The sequence below is a fragment of the Crocodylus porosus genome, unplaced genomic scaffold (genome assembly GCF_001723895.1).
Source record: "Crocodylus porosus isolate Cpor-Errol unplaced genomic scaffold, CroPor_comp1, whole genome shotgun sequence".
Classification (NCBI taxonomy): domain Eukaryota; kingdom Metazoa; phylum Chordata; order Crocodylia; family Crocodylidae; genus Crocodylus; species Crocodylus porosus.
Genome location: NW_017728947.1, coordinates 86,444,825 through 86,465,003, shown reverse-complemented (window position 1 = coordinate 86,465,003; position 20,179 = coordinate 86,444,825). Strand labels below are relative to the sequence as shown.

The 20,179-nt window shown below is 40.4% G+C and overlaps 1 protein-coding gene across 7 annotated transcripts in view; it reads left to right on the top strand.

Annotated features, from left to right (window-relative positions):
• The window catches only part of FOXN3 (forkhead box N3), a 319,921-nt gene extending 302,088 nt beyond the window's left edge, over positions 1-17,833 (top strand). For all 7 annotated transcript variants that reach the window (XM_019552393.1, XM_019552391.1, XM_019552392.1 and 4 more), the window contains one exon: positions 10,492-17,833. In XM_019552393.1, coding sequence (XP_019407938.1) covers positions 10,492-11,041 — 550 coding nt within the window. In that variant the 3' untranslated portion in view covers positions 11,042-17,833. The remainder of the gene's footprint in view (positions 1-10,491) is intronic.
• The last annotated feature ends 2,346 nt before the right edge of the window (positions 17,834-20,179 follow it).

Sequence of the window (20,179 nt, the reverse complement as noted above, 5' to 3'; positions counted from 1 at the left end):
CCCCCTACATCCCCAAGCAACTACAGAATAATCCTCCCTGGTGATGACCCCTTCTTTCCATTGGGTGTAAGCCTCCTTTTTAGCAAGGCCCCCCACTACAGAAAGGATGTGGACAAATTGGAGGGAGTACAACAGAGGGCAACAACAATGGTTCAGGGGCTGAGGGACAAGAGAGGCTGAGGGAATTGCACTTATTTAGTCTGGACAAGAGAAGACTGAGAGAGGATTTAATTGTAGCCTTCAACTACCTGAAGGGTGGCTCAAAAGAGGATGGAGCTAGACTGTTTTCAGTGGTGGCAGATGACAGAACAAGAAGCAACGGTCTCAAGTTGCAGCAAGGGAAGTTTAGGTTAGATATTAGGAAGAGTTTTTTCACTAGGACAGTAGCAAAGCACTGGAAGGTTGTGGATGCACAGAGAGGTTGTGGGTGCTCTGTTTGTGGAGGTTTTTAAGACCTGGCTAGAGAAAGCCTCCTCTACTTGGAAGAGACCTCCATCTCCTGCTGAAAGCAGGACCATCTCCAACTAGATCATACCAGCCAAGGCTTTCTGTACCATGGTGGGGAGTGAATCTCTTTGCTCCATTTGGGATAGAGGAAAATATGACTTTAGATTTGGGGTTGGGAGACTAGGGAATGAATCCTGCGTTTCCCACCTAATCATATCCTAGCAACTCTTTATCCTACCCAGTTCCTCATGCTACTTATAATGGCATCAGTGTTCTCCTGATGCTAAGGTATTCTGTGAAATGACTCTGCTGAGGTAAACAGTTCAGCACTGGGCCCAGAGTAGCCAGGTGTTATGGGTTTGTTCTGAGGACAGCTCCACCTTAGGTCAGCAGTGTCAATCTTGTAGGGAATAAGAAGGAAAGAAGCAGTCTTCGCAGCTGGACTGCTCTAACCAGGGGGATTTCGGGTTTGGGGCAGAGGGGCCATAAAGGATTTGGGATGAGCAGCCCTGGTCTCTGATGCTGAGGAGCAGCCAATCCTGGAGAAGTGCTTTGGATTTGTTTTTCCTGAATTTGCTTCTCAGTAGAATCAAACCACAATGCAGACATACGTTTTAGCCCATCAAAGTGTACAGGCTCTACTTAAAGTATATAGGAAAGTCTGTTATCACAGTTTTAATGACTGTATCTGTTAACAGTTCCACTGATATAAACATTAGCCCGATGAACTGTACGGTAAATCATGAGCCTTTTGGTTTCGGACTAATATCATGCATAATTTGTACTCTGTGTAAGTAGGTATAGAAGTGCTGCTTAAAAGTATATTTGTGCTAAAACATGCATCAGTTTAAGGAAAAAAAAACATTAATTCATATGAAGGTGTTTTCAAATTTGCCCCTCACTTCCGTGAGCTCAGGGAGAGCAGGGTGGTAGAAGTTGGAGGAGCAGAGGGCAAGGGCCACCTGACCACTGCCCAGATTTATTTTCCCTGCTGTAGCAGGGGAAGGGGGACAAAATCAAGGCAAATCTCCAACAATTGAATTCTAATTCTACATGTAAAATTATAAGAAATGTATACATTTTTCATATATAGAATCTAATTGTGAGGGTTGTCTCATAATCAGTGGTGTCTTATATTCCAGTAAGTATGGTACTATGCCTAAAAAGACACTTCTGCCTGTTTTAAGATTAAATTGATAATGTGATTACAGAGCTGCTGGCTATCTGTACAAAGACATATAATGATGCAAACTTCATTTGCTTGTAAAATCTGACCTGGTAGCAGGGAAAAATATTCTTATTTTACATGCTGGCTTTAGTTTACCTGCTTCTAATGTTTATTTTTCTTAAGTCACTGATTCATGCAATAATAATTATATGACATGAATAGAAATAACCATGGCATGTAAAGGTGCCAAGGTATAAGCAGAGATAGGAGCCAATTCCATCTCAAAATAACTATAGTTTACACATCTAAAGGAGCTGGTACATACAGTATGACCATATGCGTCAGGGGCGGGCAATTATTTTGGGTGGAGGGCCGCTTGATGAGTTTTGGCGAGCTGTCAGGGGCTGCATGGGTAGCCCTGCTCCTTCAGCTGCCCCACCCCCTGGTCGCTATCTTGGGACTGGAAGTCCCACCCCTGACCCCAACCTTTGCCACCGGAAGTCCCTCCCCTTGCACAACCTACCAGGTAGCAAGGGTTTGTGACCCCTCCAACATCCTGCCACAGCAGTGGGGTTTCAGGGGCATCAGACCTCCCCCAGAATGAAGCCAAACAAATTGAGTCAAGGGCTGCACGCACAAAATCTTTCAGAATAAATCATTTAAAAAAGGTATAGATAAAGTATCATATACTAAAAGTCAAACATCTACTATAGCAGATTTTAATTTTTATTAAAAAATATAATTTGAGTAGTGATTAACTTAATGCTCCTGAAAACAACATGACAAACATACAACCATAATATAAATAACTTAAAGTGATTAACTTAAAGACAAAGGAACTCAACGCGAAGAATGAAGCCTCTGATGTGCGTTCACCAGAAAATCAAAATCAGGCGTCATCTCTGTTGTTGCAATGCAGAGCACTGCTGCAAGGTGGTCATTGCACCCCACAGTGCAGCAGAAACCAGCCCAGCCTGCCCTTCCCCTCACCTGTGGGGCAGGACCCAGTTCAGCCCCTCCTTACCTGCAGAACAGCAGAATGTAGCCCAGCTTCCCTTCCCCTGACTAGTACTGGTCACCAGTCCCTTCCTGCAAGCAAGGACCCAGTGTACCCCATCAGGCCCAAGGCATCAAAAGCTGGCCAGCCCTCCCACCCATCACTGATGCCAGCATGACCTGGTCCTGACCCGTCCCAGCCCCACCACCGCAGCATAGCAGAAGCCAGCCAAAGTCCAGGTCCCCTCACCAGCACAGCACCCTCTGATGCTGTAGGACCTCTCCTGTCCCAAGCCACAGTGGGCTCAGCCACAGCTTTCCCTCCCTGGCTGGGCCCAGCCAGCCCATCCCGAACCCTATCAAGCAGGGGCTTCCCAGGTGCTGCTGCACTTTCCCCCTACCTGTGCCAGCTGGTCCTGAAAGGAGGAGGCTCCACCACCGCTTCTGCTGGCCAGTGCTGATGCAGTCGGGCTCTCCCCATCCCCAGCAGCATGTAAGACGCTGACTTCAGCCTTATGCTGCTCTGGATGGGACAGACCCGGCCGGGTCTGCACTGGCCAGGAAAAGTGGCATGCAGCTGAAGTCAGCTCCTCATGTGCTGCTGTGTACAGGAGGAGCCTGGCTGGGTCTGCACTGGCCAGGAAAGGTGGCATTCAGCTGAAGTCAGCACCTCGCATGCTGCTAGGGATGGGAGGAGCCCAGCTGGGTCTACACCAGTCAGCAGAAGCAGCAGCAGAGCCGTGTGCCACTCAGGACTGATCAGTGTGGGTAGGGGGAAAGCGCAGCTGAGCCCCTGCCGCTTCGGCTGTGTTCATTCTGTCCCAAGTGGCACGTGGCTCCACCACCACCTCTCTTCCCTGGTGATGACTGGGCTGGAGCTGTGGCCCAGCTGCTGCTTCCCCTCCCCAGTGCCGGTGCGGCACGGCACGGGGAAAGCCTGCCCAGCAGTCGCTTTCCTGAGCTTACCTGCAGGGCAGAGTCCCTTTCCAGTCCCATGCAGCAAAGCAGAGCCTGGCCCAGGCGCTGTTTCCCATCACTGGCACCACAGGTTCTGGCCCAGCGCCCCTGCCCTTCTCAAGCTGCAGACATGGCCTGAGCCAGGTACAGGGCGAGGCCAGCTGGGGCAGGCTGAGGTCAGGGTTGTTTTCCTCGCAACCAGAACCCAAGGAGACAGCCTGAGGTGCTGCAGCCGGCAGCTGGTGCTGCTGGAGGTTTTCTGAGAGACAGCTGCCATCACGTGGGTTTTGAAGAGGTTCTGCGGGCCACAGGGAATTGCTTGGCGATCCGGCCTGTGGGCCATATTTTGCCCACCCCTGATATCAATGTATGTTCTTAATTTTGCTGTTTTTCACTAAAACAGTGTTTGACAGTAATAAAATAATTGGTGTGTAAGGATCTGTACTATCCTGCTGTATTATCCAGAGTGAATAATTTTGGGGAGGCAATGGACAAAAATAGTTGCTGACTTTAAACTTTTTTCATCTGCAGAATGGAAAGAGTCACATTAGTCTTACCTCTAAATCTGTTATTGTTATAGGCACAGCATTCTCGTTAGTAGCCATCATTACATGATTCATGTTTGCTGTGTTCCTTTGCATACAATTATGGTATAAAATCTCCCTGTAAGAGTTTCTGTCAATAGAATAACTGACTTAGCAGTGTTGACTTTTACTTTGTAACCCTTTAATAGGGTCTCATTATGCAAGTGAGCTCTACTTATGTTTAATTTGCTTGCTTGTTGCCCTGTCCTCTGGGATTCAGTGCTATCTAAATATGTTCTACTACTCTTCAGTGAATGTGACATTTTTGGGAGCTTCTCCATAAGTTGCAATGATGTTGACATTACTCTATAAAATTGAAGACTGCCAAAGTGCAGAAGAAAATGTGGCATGTACCACTTTCACTGGGTTTTTTTAAATGGAGAATTATCTCTTGCATATAAAAACCAGTATCTTTCTTCCAGAGGGATTCAAAACTTGTGTTCAGGTAGGCCTCATGTCACCCATCAAAGAAATGCAACCACTTTGTTTTGAAATGAAGTAGTTATTTAGCTGCAAAACTGTTCATCAGTGTAGGACAGACTGAACACCAAAGTATCCTATTGAAGCTACTAGCAGGATTAAAATGGCCATAATTATTTACATAATTACTAACATTTAGGTAGGACATTTGTGCCATTACCCTATATCCTGTGTTGGCACTGGATTCACAACCCAGCCCTGATGCCTTGTTCCAGCTGAGCACAACCTTCAGACTATCAACTGGAGGAGTAGCGGTCAATTAGCGAATTGTATTGATACATGGTGATAGGAAATAAGAGCAATACAGGAAGAGCAAGCAAGATGATTACAACATACATTAACCCAAACTCCCCAGAGCCCAGAATATACACAAGGCATGCGATCTGTCCATCTGGTACATAAACACTCCCTTGAGGTTCTTTGCTTGAATGTCCAACATCAGCAACCTTGGATGTCGCAGGCTGATGCCAACTGCCCACTTGCTGGTGTGAAAACTCCTCCTTTTGTATTCTTTCTTCTTCAATGACTCTTCATCTTTGGACATCATTCATTGCTCTTCCTGTGGCAGTCATAGTGTCCACGGTCTGTTTTGTCAGCAAAAATCCTATTTTCATAAACCTGTCACATGCATACATCCTAATTTGGGCTTTACTGGTGTCCTCTTAATTTGGTCAGTCCCCCAAAACAAGAAAGCCCAAGAGCTTTTGCAAGTGGGCACTGTAGCCCTGGAGCCAGGCCTATCTCTGTTATGAAAATAATGTCTGGATGTTTTCAGTTTCCCAGGATGTGTATATTCATTGGCTGCAGACACCCTGTCTTCCCTGAATACTGTGAAACTGTGAGACAAAACAGGCTTTTAAAAATCAGTTAACCCTTACTGGTGCCCTGGACCGTTGTACTAGAACAATATCTTATTTTACCTATGAGCCAATTCCTAAAAGCAAACTTCTACTTATCATTTTCTAGCCATCACCCCCAAGTCCTCCTCCTCCTGCTACCTGAACAACTAGAATTGTCCTGAGATTTTTAATATCCTTTAAGGAAGAGGACTTCCATTTTGTCTCATCCAAAAGATAATCAGTATGAAGCACAGTGCTCATTCACACCATACTGGGGAAACTGGTTCATTCCTGACAGGAAAACAATGACTGACTATAGAATCTACCCTATGGGGAGGAAGGAAGAGGAGCACCAGAATAAAGACTTCAGAAAAGCAGATTTTTAACAAGCTCAGGGAACTTGCGGGTAGGATCCTCTGGGAGGCAACTCTGGGGGGGAAAGGGAGTCCAGTAGAGTTGGCTGTACTTTAAGGACGCCTTCTTAACGGCACAGGAGCATGCTTTCCTGATACAACAAAAGAATGGGAAATGTCAGTGGAGACCAGCCTGGCTAGCCAGCAATCTCTTCAATGAGTTGAAACTTAGGAAGGAATTGTATAAAAAGTGGAAACTTGGTCATGGTGCTAGGGGAAAGTATGAGAGCATTGCATGGGCAAGCAGGGAGAAAATTGGGAAGGCTAAAACACAATTTGAGATGCAGCTGGTAAGAGAAATAAAAAGGCAAAGAAGGGATTCTACAAGTATGTCAAAAGAAAGAGGAATACCAAAAAAATTGTGCATCCTTTACAAAACGTGGAAGGCAACCTAGTTATGGTCAATTCAGAGAAGGCTGACATGCTTACTACCTTTTTTACTTCAGTCTTCACAAATAGGGACAGCTACCAGATACTGAGTGCAGTTGGCAAAGACTGGAAAAGAGACAAACAAGTAATGGTAGAACAGGTAAGGGATTACTTAGAGTAGCTAAGTTGTTCAAGTTGGCAAGGCTGGGTGGGGGATACAAAAATAATCAGGGGCCTGGGAAACAGGACTTGTGAGGACAGGCTGAAAGAGCTATGGGTATTTAGTTTGAAGAAGAGAAGACTGAGATGGATATTTGATAAGTTTTCAAATACCTGTGTTGAAAAGTGGCCTAACTGAAGGGTGGTTATAAAGAAGATGGAGATGAGTTAGTTGTTTGTTTTGTCTAGGGCTGTAGGGAACAGGACTAGGAGCAGTGGCCTCAAGCTTCAGTATAGGAAATGTAGGTTGGGAATTTTAAAGAATTTTCTGAGAATGAGAGTGGTCAAGCATTGGAATAGGCTACCTAGCATAATTGTGAAACCTCCTCCGTCCTTGGGTGTTTACAGGAGCAGGTTAGATAGACACTTGGATGGGATGGTTTTGTCAGGTTGATCCCGCCTTGAACAGGGTGCTGGACTACATGACCTTGTGAGGTCCTTTTCAGCCCTGCTTTCCTATGATCCCATTTCCATTGAAATCAACAATAGATTTTTTTATTCGGTTGGGGTTTTTTCCCCCCCCCTGCATGACAACAGAATTAGGCCATAAAATGGCCAATCCTATTGCTGACAATACCACACAGTAATATAATCATGGGATGCATACTTAGTGTTTTAAAATGTTTATGCTGCAATTGTGAATTTATAAATTAATGATATTGTAAAATCTAGTGGAGTTGAGGTCCAGCAGGACCCTCCATCATCAGATAATGCAAAGAAACAAAGCACATATACACAATCTTCGTAACAAGTTAGGAACACTGTTCAAACAACTTGAAAAGGTATCGGTCCCTGGAAAGATGAACTTTTGGGCTATGTAGAACAACATATACAATCACATTTTATCACATTATTTTAGGCAGTTTTTTCACTACAGTTATGTTGAATTTTAATGTTCTTAAACATTCATCTGTCTATTTCTTTAAAAAGAAACCAGAATATCCAAAATGAAAGGATTTAAAAAATATATTTTATATTGTTTATTTTTTAATGCTTCGGTGGTGAAATGGAGATTATGACTGTAGTCTTTTGGCTCTGCAGCCTCCATGTACATGCTTCGCCTATGTGTCTTTTTCCAGTTTGAAAAAAAGAGTACGAGGCACACAGCACTCTTGTTTTGGTATTGATAAATGCCAAATGACAAACTGAAATGGTGTCACTTAAGTCTTGAGCAGAAGTATACACTCTGGGTAAATTTGAGCCTGATGCATATTAACTAAAACCCAGTGGAAATACAGCCATTGACAGTTATTTGACCCAGAAGATCACAGTGTTCTTTTGTTAGTAAAAGTATGAATAAATAAGAGCAATATAAAAGTTAAAATCTTTCAGAAGTGTGTATACAGTAGAAATGGATTAGATGCTATTTTTGTTCCACTCATATTAGCCTAACAACATCAATTATAGGGAAGTCTTCACATCCAGTGTTTTCCCTTCTAATCTCATTGGTACACTTCCCTTTCTTCTTGTTTCTCTAACACTGTTTTTGTTCCCATGCTGTTCTGTGGACTTCCTTCTCTTTGTTTTCCTTTTGTAGTGAATCTACCTTCCCAGAGGGAGCTATCTCCTCACAGTAGCTTACCCTCCCACAGGACACTGCCTCTGTCTGTAATCCTAGGCATTTTCTTCACATTTTTTTTTTATGCTTTTCAAAAGGAAGAGAATTTTGAGCAAGTCCCTTGGGTTGAGGTTTTTGCTCCAAATTATAGTCCATTTGTGTAAAACCAAACTACCAGAGTCTCAAGGGGGGGGGTTGGGGTCATCAGGCAGCAGTTTTTAGTGACATGTGGCTGCTCTCCTCTATGTAACTGTTGCTTTTTAAATAGTTTTTCAGGCCAGACTACCAAATATGACCAGTTGTAATGATATGAAAATAGGTACCTTGGTTCCAATCCAGTCTGTTAAAAACCTTGTTTACTAGCAGTGGAGTCAGTAAGTATGCTGCTGGGGTTCCCACCTATTGTGTTCAATGTTTGTTTCTTTGGAGCAAGAATTTATTGTTGGGTTTATATTGAAGATTAGTAGCTTGTGATCTTTATTGAGCCACAGTGCTCAAATTATTAGGTGCCTAGTAAAATCAAGTAACTTTAATTTTATGCTAATTTATGATAATTTTGAGCATCTTTAAATGTAAATTTAAGTTAAAAATGAAGAATATGTCATTTAAAATGCATCACAAGCTTCCTTTTAATGAATGATTTTGAAGAAGTAGGTTATAAATTCACCTTCCAACTAGTTTAGTATGGATGATTTCTTCTTTTAAGTATTTGGCATCCTCTAATGACAACCCCTGCAGTGGCAAGCCTTTGCAAAGTAAATGCAGCTGGCTCGATGCACAATCATGAATGACATTGCATTTAGTTATTAATAATTGAAGGAGCTTTGTCTCTTCCTTCTGGGTCCTGTATATAATTTATGGATCATAAACCTCCTCTAAAATCTAGGGGAAAAATTAAATTTTACTGAGCAGAAGGGGCTAGTGAGAGACTTTCTGTGCTAATAGCCAGCTCACTTATTTACACATTTCCTCAAAAATACACTGAATAGAAAACCTAGAATGACTGATTTGCTCTCTTCCAGCCTTGTTTTTATCATTGATTCTTGAAAGCCTATTTCCTACTTCAGCAGTCTTCAAGAGCATTAGTGTTTTGATATATAGCGTATATGGCATTCTACACAACTAATTTCTCTTCCATGATTATGAAACACTGTCCCATACCTTTCAGAAATGAATAAAGATGTACTTTTTTCCTATAAAGAAATCACTTCCAGAAATTAGGTCTATCCACTGGAAAGCTGAGCAACTTTCTGATTACCTAAAATAAAGGGAAAGAAAACCCTTTTTTTGATCCTTGCCACTTGCCATTCTTCTTGAGTTTCTTTTGAAAGTAACCTTTAATCTTCACTCCTATTGCAACGCTGGCTTGAAAAATTGGAAGTACGCTAGCTTCCAAATGAATAATGTCATGGTGGCCTGACTTGTTTAACAGTAGTTTTTCAAATTACACTGAATATGGCCATGCATTTCTCTCTTAGTAATCAGGGGTTTGATCACCTGAGTGCTGATTACTCCAGTCCAATTATGTTCATGAAGAGTTGAGAGCATTTAGTACTACACTAGATTGGGATCCATTTTAACATATTTGCTAAAGTCGGGACAGTTCCTGTAAGTCAGTGCTAATATTCCCAGTGACTTGCACTGGAATGGGAAGGGATTCATCGATCCTTTTTGTTTTTTAACAGAGAGAACTTTTTTTCACTATTTATTATTCTCAAAGTATCCTATTGGAAATTTGTGTTTGTGGACCTTGTGGCCCAGTTGCAAGTATGTCTCTTCTTTTGATAGAGTAAATTGGTCTTTCCTCAATGTAGGTTCTGACCAGAAAAGTGACAGAAACGACTCCTGATGCACATCTTCTCACTGTGCCTCATCAGACATCATGACTGCCTAGTTTTCTGAACATATAGGGAATTTTGCTACTCATGGAATCTCATTGCTTCAAATTAGACCATAACACCTCCAAATTGCTAGCAGGTGTTTTTAATTCCAGACTGTTAGGCAGTTCTGACACACGAGGAGACTAAGAGAAATGGTTTGCATGCCCAGGTCACTAAACTTTCATGTCCATCTGAAAAATTGCGCATGTTTTTGAAATATTAATTTTTATCGACGATGGATAAATATGAATTGCCCAGATATTAGTTCTTATGAGCATACATTCATTTCTGTGCATTATGCTATTGTATATGGTTTTTGCTTTGTTTCTTTATGGGACCCAATCCAAAAATCATTTAATTTACTAGAAAAGTTTCCTTTAGTTGACCTCAGTGGGCTTTGACACATGTCTGTTGTGATTGTTTGGTGGGCAGCCATGTTTTTGGATTCTCCTCCATTAGGTTGCATTTCACACAAAAACAGCAGTACGTCCATGTGATTTCTAAGGATGTTTCCATTGATCTTTTTATTATTATTATTATTATTATTATTATTATTATTATTTTATTTTATTTTTTTACAGGAATGGGATAGCAAATTGTCGGATGCGGACAGAAAGTGAACAGTCGTGTGGCTCTCCAGTTGTAAGTGGTGATCCGAAGGAGGATCACAACTACAGCAGTGCCAAATCTTCCAACCACAGGAGCACATCACCTGCTAGTGACTCAGTTTCCTCTTCCTCTGCTGATGATCATTATGAATTTGCTACTAAAGGCAGCCAGGACAGCAGTGAAGGAAGTGAAGTTAGCTTCCAGAGCCATGAGAGCCATAGTGAAACAGAAGAAGAGGACAAAAAGCAAAGCCGAAAGGAGACCAAGGATTCTTTAGCTGACAGTGGGTATGCGTCCCAGCACAAGAAAAGGCAACATTTACTGAAGGTGAAAAAAGTACCAAGTGACACACTGCCTCTTAAAAAGAGACGTACGGAAAAGCCTCCTGAGAGTGACGATGAGGAGATGAAAGAAGCAGCTGGATCACTCCTGCATTTAGCAGGAATTCGGTCCTGTTTGAACAACATCACCAATCGGACGGCAAAGGGGCAGAAAGAGCAAAAGGAAACCACAAAAAATTAGAACAAATCTATGATTTGTTTGAACTTAAAAAATTTTGTTTCAGCACGTCAGGTGAATTCTAATGATTTGTGGCAATATCAGCAATTTTTTTAGTTTGTTTTGTTTCTGTTTTTTCTTTATAACTTTTTTTAGTTCCTATTTCTTTTTTTCTTTTGACCCTTAAGATTTTTATTTTTTAAAGGAGATTAAAGCCATAGAACTCATACTGACACTCAGCTAATTTACAAAAGCTTTTCATTACCTGAAGACAAAAGTAAAAAGCCAAAATCGCCATTGCTTTCTCCGGCTTGTCAAAAATGCATGGTTGAATACACAGTGACATCGGCATTAATGTGATGGGAGTACAATTGGGCACTTGGAAATCCGTAGAAGAGATGTGCATAATTTAGTATCATTCAGGCCTGGCCCTTAAGTTAAAATAATAAAGCCTTTTGATTAGGTTTATTAAATGAACGTGAATAAAGAGATTTGGGGGAAAGAAGGAGACAGACACTCCTCAACACCAAACCCAAGAAACAGCTAGTGGCACTTGGATACAGTTGTGCCATAGAAGTCTTTGGACAACCACGGGTAGCAACTGCACATAGAGTAATGCACTATTAGTGCTTCATATACTATATGTGGCTCATAATGTGATGACTGATAACTTTAAGTTGTGGAAAATTTGAACTGTGTATGCAATGGGTTTCAGTGATATAATGAGAAGAAATGGGGGGAAGAGAAATTGTTAGTGATGTAGTTGATCATTGAATTCTGTCTTCTATATTAAATTAGAAGAATGTTTAAAAAGCCATAAGCCTGAAGATTGGCACTATGTGCAAAAAATAATATGGAAAACAAGCTATGTGCTCTAAACTGCCTGAGTAAAAAGCAGTCAAGTCTAAGAAACTACAGTAACTATTAAAGAAGGAAATAAATCAGAATCTTTTCCTGTGGATCAAAAATATTTGATCTGACTGGAAAACATGCTACAAAACCTGCCATTAGTATTATGCTGTATTTCAAAAACAGAATTAAAGCATATTGATGGATACTATAATTTAAAAAGTTCAGTAAGAGCTCCTATACTGCCCTCAAAACTGAGTATGCAGTTAATGTCAGTCAGGATTCATCTGTGCAAAAATGACACCAGATTTCCAGATTCAACCAATGTAGCCAGCAGAAAATTCTGATCCACATTGCATGGATTCCTTTTCTGGGGGAGGGGGAAGGGGGGAAACACAAATAAAACAAACTTTTTAAAATTCAAAGTTGACAAAGTTCTTGTAAGGTAAATAATGTATTTAGCATGAAGCATGACTTATTTTCATATAAATATAGAAAATAGAGAAAAAGGCTATGCCTCTAATTTTTAAGCCCTTAGGCTTAGAGTTTTTTGTTTTGGTTTTTTGTTTTGATTTGTTTTTTGTTTTTGTTTTTTTTGGGTTTTTGTTTTTGTTTTTTGAAGCAGGTGTTTAAGGTTTAACCTTCTTCAGGGACAAACACTGACTGTTGGGGAACTTACTCTGCAATATTAAAAAATAAAAAAAATCTTCACGCTCTGGTAGGGCTTGGATGGTTGAATTTTACTGCCTTGTCTGCACATTCAGCCCCCTCTCCCTACTTCTCTGTTTTAAAAAACAAAGTATGTCCTTTCTCTGTCTGTACATGTGTAACATGACGCAATAATCTGAGGGCAAATTTAGTAGTGAGTGTGTATGACGGAATTAAGAGAATAATGGGAGGCTTAATTGAGAAAAATTCTGATTTGGGTCAGGAATAGGTAGGTCAGTGAATAGCTTTGCTAATTTGCCATAAGAAAATGAAGTTAGTAGGTAGCTGTATTGATGGTGATCAGAGACGCAGCGCAGTGTTAGAGGAAGCGATTCAGGTAGTAGTAGTGCCCCTTGCCTGAAAATGTTGATTGTTAAATTAGCATTCCCTTTGCGAGGGGGGGAGCATGTGAAATGATGTAATCTATTCCACTCCAGTTAGTAAATTTGGCATGAAAGCCATCTATGTGAAGAATATTCTGAAGGCAAAAGGAGCTGAGAACCCCTTCAACAAAATAAAACAAGGTTTTCTCTTTGAAAGGAAATGGGGCCGTATTTCTCTCTGGTGCAACTGCTTCAATCCATAGTTATACAGGGATGACCATAACCCATGAACAGCAAGTGATGAAAGAGGGATGTGATTGCCTAGTCAATGGAGTGAAATAATAACTGTACTCCAAGACATTTGATTTTTACATTCAGTTTAAGAGGTGGAAGGGTTGTGAAATAAGTTACAATAAGCCTGCCAATATTGCTCTGCAAAGCGAGTATTTTACTATGTAGAAAACACCACAACACAAAGGGGCATCTGATTTGCCTAAGCATGTACTAAGGCCCAAGCCTGAACTATATGCAAATTGAATGGTAGTCCATAGGCCAGATTCTGGAGTCTGGCAGACCTGCAAGCAACACAGATTAGGAAGGAGAGATGCAAAGACTATAGAGAACACTGGTGCTCACCTGATCTGAGGACCACTGTGTCCAAGACTGAACTCAGGTGTAAAGGAGAGCAGCAGATAGGATGGTTCTAACTTGCCTTGGTTTAATAGCCCTGAGAGGCACACAAAAAAAAAAAAGCCACTGCCACGGATCAGTGCAGCAGAGAACAGGTGCATCAGCCATATCTCTTCCTCCCAATAGAGCCAGCCACTACATGAAGGATCCAGGGGCCTCCATCTCCTGCCAGACCCACTGGCTCTACAGCCACAGCCTTCAGAAAGGAGGTAACACAAACACCACCAAAAAGTCTGGCCCTTGGTGTTTCATGGGTCCTGGGGAGGGTAATTCCAACTTGAAAAATACCATAACAACAACTTCCCCAGAAACTTGGTCTAGCACATGCTTGCAGTTGTGTTATTCCATCCTACCAGACTCTTTGATATATAAAAAAATACAAAAAGTTACATTTAACATTGAGAGTGGAACTTAGTGGCTTCACGTATGACTCACTCCTCCCTCTTCTCGAGAGACAATGACATGGCTGCGTGCCAGCGGGCTAAACCTGCCTTCAGTCACAACAGTAATTCCAGAGTAACTCCACTGACTATACTAATTACTCCAGATTTACCCCAGTGTTCTTGGCTGAATATATAATGAATACTATTGTTAATCATCCAAGAAAGGTTTTTTTGCATAAATGCCTAATTAGACGGGTTGTCTTTTTAAAATACGTATTATTTACCTAAGACTTCAACAGCTCCCTCATGGACTTGCTGGTAAATCTAATGTTGGCAGGTATGTTTTTAAATGTGCAATTTCTCACTCCAAGATTGGTCTGCTAAGGAGACAAGAGTTGTGCAGTGTTACAGAAAATGCTTTCAGAACCTTAAAGAGGAACCAGCAGTTGGACTAGGTATTGGTGTGTCCTATGGAAAGATTTTTCAGTTTAAATGTAACTGGTCCTGGTAAATGCTGCCTACTGTAGTAATTGTCATCTGCTACAGGATTACAATTTGGGTTTTTTACAAAAGACTTGAAAGTCAGTGTTTAAGATGTTTGCTTTGTGCTTGATTATAACAGCATCTTTAGAACTGGTCCTGCTGCATCAGTGGAATATTCATTTTAATTAGCCAAGTGTTTTATCCATTGAATTAGAAGGACTGATTAAGGTCTATTTAGTCCATTACGTAACCAAAATGATAGAATCAATACAAAGCACTCTCAGATTCCTTTAAGAATTTAGAAAAGTTCCAGCTTTTGAATCCAGTTCTCTACAAAACTAAGTAGTAATTAGATCATCTTAGATTCTTTTGTCTGAAAAGCTTTGTGTGAGAGAGACGTTCTAAAGTCTCTAAAGTTCTGTTTTTCTTCCTCTCGCTACTTTAAAAAATTTGCAAAATTAATATTTCCCAAAACTGTCATGAAAAAGCTAATAAGTCAACAAATATTCGTAGGCAAGCTTCAGATGTGAGTGAATGTTTAAGGGTTGTTTGTAATCAACCAACAAATCTTTATACTTTGAAGGAGTTATTTTGCAGGGAGAAATATTTGTAAGCCAGAGCTAATGCAGCAAATAGATTTTATTCAAGTCTGCAGGTGTGATGGAATTCACTATTCATTGCTCGAGTTCTGCCAACAATTTGATGTTCTTTTGTAAAATCACTTGGATGGAGCTTTGCCTTTTAGAAAGCTAAGCCCCAGTCTTGACCAGCTTTGCTATTTCATCAAATCTATCTTCCTGAAAACAGAACTTAATTCTGATCTCACACTTGTCAAAACTAGGAGGAACTCCATGGGCATTCATATGTTTAACTCAATTTTATGTCCAAAAAGTTCTTCCTGTTTTACACTAATGGGAGAAGAGAATCCCCAAACAGATGCATCCCACTGAATGCCTGGCCATGGAGGAACTTGTAGGCCAGATCCCCTGTTGGGATAAGATGGAATGAAAGGAAGCATAATGGAGTTATGTCAGTTTCCATCAGCAGAGAGTTTGCTCCTAAGTCAGCCAGTATATGGGCAAAAAATTCCCAAAATGTCTAAGTCCCATTCTCAATAGAAATCTATTGATTTTCAATGAGACTTTGGCTCCTAAGTCACTAAAGGTCAGGTACTCAGGTACCTAAAGGTGTAGATTGGTGCCTACTGCAACTTTGAGCCTAAAGATTGAACTCTCTTGGTGGTGAGTGTGATCAGCTACTTGAGCACTCAGTCCTAGCAGGTGGCCACCTGCACGTTTAGGCATCTTAATACCTAAAACATCTGACCCTATGGCTCTTAGAAATGCGTTTAACATTGTCAGCTAGGTTCAGTTTGAGATACAAATGCAATTTACTTCCCTTCATTAAGAAAGTAAACCCAAGTTCTGTCAGGTGGGGCACTGCTGTCTGAATAGCCCTTTTTAAAAATAGAAATAAGAGATTTTTTTTTTTTAAATAACCTATTGACTTTGCCACCAAAAAGCATTTGAACCATACATACTCTTGATTGTAACGGTATCAGTGTTGACAGTCTGACCAGTTAAGTCTTTAGTATTGTTCTTCACAGCCCTCCAGTAATATATCAAACACTGTTATGCACATAATGCAGCACTGTGATCTAATTTAAATAATACTTTTTTATTATTTATACTACTCTGTGTAATATACATCAACACTTTGCTATATAATCTAAGTGATAACCCTCTTCTTAGTTATCTGCCAAACTTTGAACTTCAGTTTGGTTTCTATTGCAGTTAGTTACAACGTTGTAACGATGTCTCTTTCCTTTGAAATGGAATGTGTAAATCAAACTATAAACATTGTGTGTTGTATTTCGGGCTGACGTTTATAAGGATTTACACACAACATTTGGTGTTCGGTATAAATCCGCATACTTTTGTGAATTCATCTGTTAATCCCCTTTCATTTAGGAAGTATTAATTGACAGTGGTTTATTAGGGTCTTTTTTATTTTTACATTTTTATTTTTAGTACTGGTTATTCTTGAATTAAGCACAGACTTGTCAGCTGGGTTGCTTTATCATTGATAATGTACATGACCTTAGAATTCTTCCACAGTTCAGCAAACAAGTACTAGCTTCACTGACCAAAAAAAAGTCTTGACCTGATGTGTCTATGGTGCTGTATTTTGCTGGTGTACATTTAAAATCAGAAATGAGTTAACAAAGGTCACTTCAGAGTTGTGCTAGCAAGTAGCCTTTCCTCTTTTTTGTTAGTGTTGAAACCAAGAATATTTTACCTGAAAATACATATTTGGGTTTATTCTACTGTATTGCATTTGCAATGAGTATAGATTGGGATTTCTATTTTTTTGCAAAGAAGGTGAAATTTACTCAGGACCTGATCTACAGTCCATTTGAAATCAGTGGGAGGGTTTTATTTTTGTCTCTGGTTGGATTTTTTGGTGGCTGACTTCACTGGATTTTAGATCAGACCATCAGTGCTGAAGGGCTGTCATTTAAGGGTTTAAATGCTGCATAGCACCATTCGCTGGTTAAATTTCACCAGTCTGATCTTCCATATTGGATGTTCAGATTCTAATATGGTTGATAATAGCTAGAAATTGGACTTCATTCTTTCATTACTGTGGCCTGAAATCCCATTATCTATTTTTGTAGCTCAAATAAGACTGAAATTTAGTGCATTTTTAAGTTAACTGAACATTGTACATTTCTTCAGTATGTGTGTGGGACAATTGAAAATAATACCTGTATTTGATAGCCAATTCTATGACTGCATCATTCACACTCACTACTTAAACTGCCATGGTGTAAAATGTTAAGGGGGGGAGGGGGAAATGATTTGTGTGTGTATGAAAAGCATTATAAACTTGTACATTTTTTTATACTCTGATCTGTAATTTCTGAAATATTTTGTTTTACAGAAAAAAGTGATAAAGCAATCAAAATACCAAGAGGTTTAATATCAATGCTTAAGGGTCACATGACCTTAACTGGCCAATAAGTGAATTCAGTACAGTAATAAGCCAATTTTTTTTTTACTGTATTGACATCAAACTGCCAATTTCATCAATATTAAAATAAGAACTGTGATGGGGGAATGAACAGTGATGTTAAGTTGTTTTTGTGTTTACCTAAATGAGCAGTCCGAAGGCAAGTGCAATCAGCCGATCTTTAGGAAATATGAAAATATTGATTTAGAGGCATACTTGCATTTTACATTTTCTTGATGTGTAATCATATTGCCAAAGACAAACTATTTCATCATTATTATTGTAAATAACACTTTCCCAAAACCTACCATAAAGTTTCTGTGATGTATTGTCTTCCAGTTGCAATAAAAATTACTGAGTTGCATCAATCGAATAATTGTAGTTTTGTGTACAGTGGCTTTAAAGTCACTGCTTTACGATTTCTCATTGTTTTTATTCAGTGTAAATAGGTGATGATCCCACTTGCACATTCTTTGTATTAAGTGATATTCATGCAGTCCACTAGCTGCTAGTGTCCTGATCATGTCCAGATGAAGAAATAGAATATGGAATGTGTCATCTGGATGAAAACAAGGCCCATCATTTTTTTCCTCTTTTCCATTTTATGTTTCTATAACTTAACTGACCTTACTGGAGTTACATGTCTGCATTTTTTTTCTTTTGACTCTCAATTGTTTTATATTTATGCAAATCCTCTCAGATTTTTCTGTGAAACATTGCTTCCAGACTGGTAAGCCAAATTCAGATTTTTACTACTGCAAATCCCAAGCAACTCCATTGCCTTGTTTTTTCTAGGTCTGTTCATCTAAGCAAATGCAGATAAACTGCTCAAAATTGGATTTGCAGAAATGCATGCCCACACTAAATTGCTTAGACATCTAATAGGCACAGCCAGGTTTTCCAAACACACTGAGCTTCCAATAGCTCCCACTGACTTCCATGGGAATAGGGACTGCTGTTTGCTTACAATTTTGGAAAACCAGGCCATGTATTAGATGCCTGAAAGTGGATTTAGCAATCTGATTCATTTTAGGAATTTGTTTTAATTCTAGGCCTCTGGCTTCAATTTAGAAAATGAACAATAAAAGGTGAACAAAACTGTTAGCCCTCTTTTTAGGCTGTCTTTTTCTGATTCGTACAATTCTATGGGTAAACCAAAACCCTTTCCATTTTGAAAGTTCCATGCATCAACATGGAGCCATTAATATTTATAGATTACGCTTCTAAAAAATTAAAAAATAAAAAGGAACGCACGTCTTCAGTCAGCCCATAATTTCTTTCACAGCCATTTCAGAGTCATTGTTAAAACTAGTGGGGTAAAATTCCTTGCTGTTCTATAAGGACTTAACTATGGCTCCTTGACTAAGCTGTTCTGGAGCCACTTTATATAAACATTATTTTCCATAATACCTTTACAATGTGTGTTCTCAGTAGTTGGTATTAAATACCATTACAATAGGTATCTGATGGATGAGAGAGATATAGACAGGTATTGGGGAGAGGGGAGAAAGAAATTTCCTGAGTATACACAAAGAGCATGTGCGTAAATGCCTAAAGAGCATGTGCATGGCCAGTGTCTGACTGGGCAATTGATACTTCAGTGTATTGCCTGAAAACACTTCAAGTTGTAACCTGTTATCAGCATTCAGCACTACCGTAACAGAACAAAGGGAAAAAACCCACAGACGAGATTGGATGAAAAGTGACCAGTGAGAAGAAAAAAACACTTAACCACCCTATGGACTGTTTTCTTCTAAGGGATCCCTGCTCCCTTTACTGTAAGTTAAGAAACTCTCAGGCAGCTCCTTCTGCTGATGGACTGGTAATGATGATATACGTGCAAAGTGGAGACAGGCAGACTCTTCAGCTCCTGAAAAGAACCCCGCTCTACTGCTGCTCCTACCACTCTTCGGGACTTGTCACTGTACAAGAATTACCTAGTATGCCTGGCATTGACACACACATGTTTCATTCACTGCTAGCCAGCACTAGGAGAGGGGAAGGATCTTGAGGATTTTATCAGTTGGAGGAAAAGGAGGTCAGAAGCAATGCAGTTCTGCCATTGTATGGGAGGTGTATGTTTAAATTCCAGCTCTACTACAGACCTTTCTGGGCAACCATGAACAAGTCATTTACTTTGAGTGCCTAGCTGTCTCGCCTGTAAATGGGAAGATGTTTGCCTCTTAGAAGAATTCAAAGCAACCCCAAGGCTCTTTGGGCTAGATCCAAGAAAGGACTTGGGTGCCTACAAGTTAGGGCGTTGTTACACGTTACAATTTTCAAGTGCTAACTCAAAAGAATGTTAGGCAGTATTCAAGGTGGCATGTGCTGTGAGCAGTTGCACATTAAGGGTTACTACTCTCTCTAACAGGTACAGCTCTGACTTGCCACTAGATGGCTGGGGAACCGGGGCATGGCTAGGAGCTGCTGAGTCTGCTCTCCAGTGGCTTCTCCCTCACCTCCCCGCAACCTCTGCAGTTCCCCGGCTCTCCCTGGGTCTGTCAGTCCCAGGCAGTAGAGTTCTGGATGATAGGTTGCCCATATGGGGGGAGGACTTGTGGGGGTGCATCTGAGGATTCTGGGGGGCCACAAACTGTTGATAGTGGCCCTATAGAGCAGACAGATGTTACTGTAATGCACTGCTTAACACAAGCTGCAGATAATCCTTGCCCAAAGAGGTATAACTTTGAGATGCTCAGAGGGCATTGAGCTCC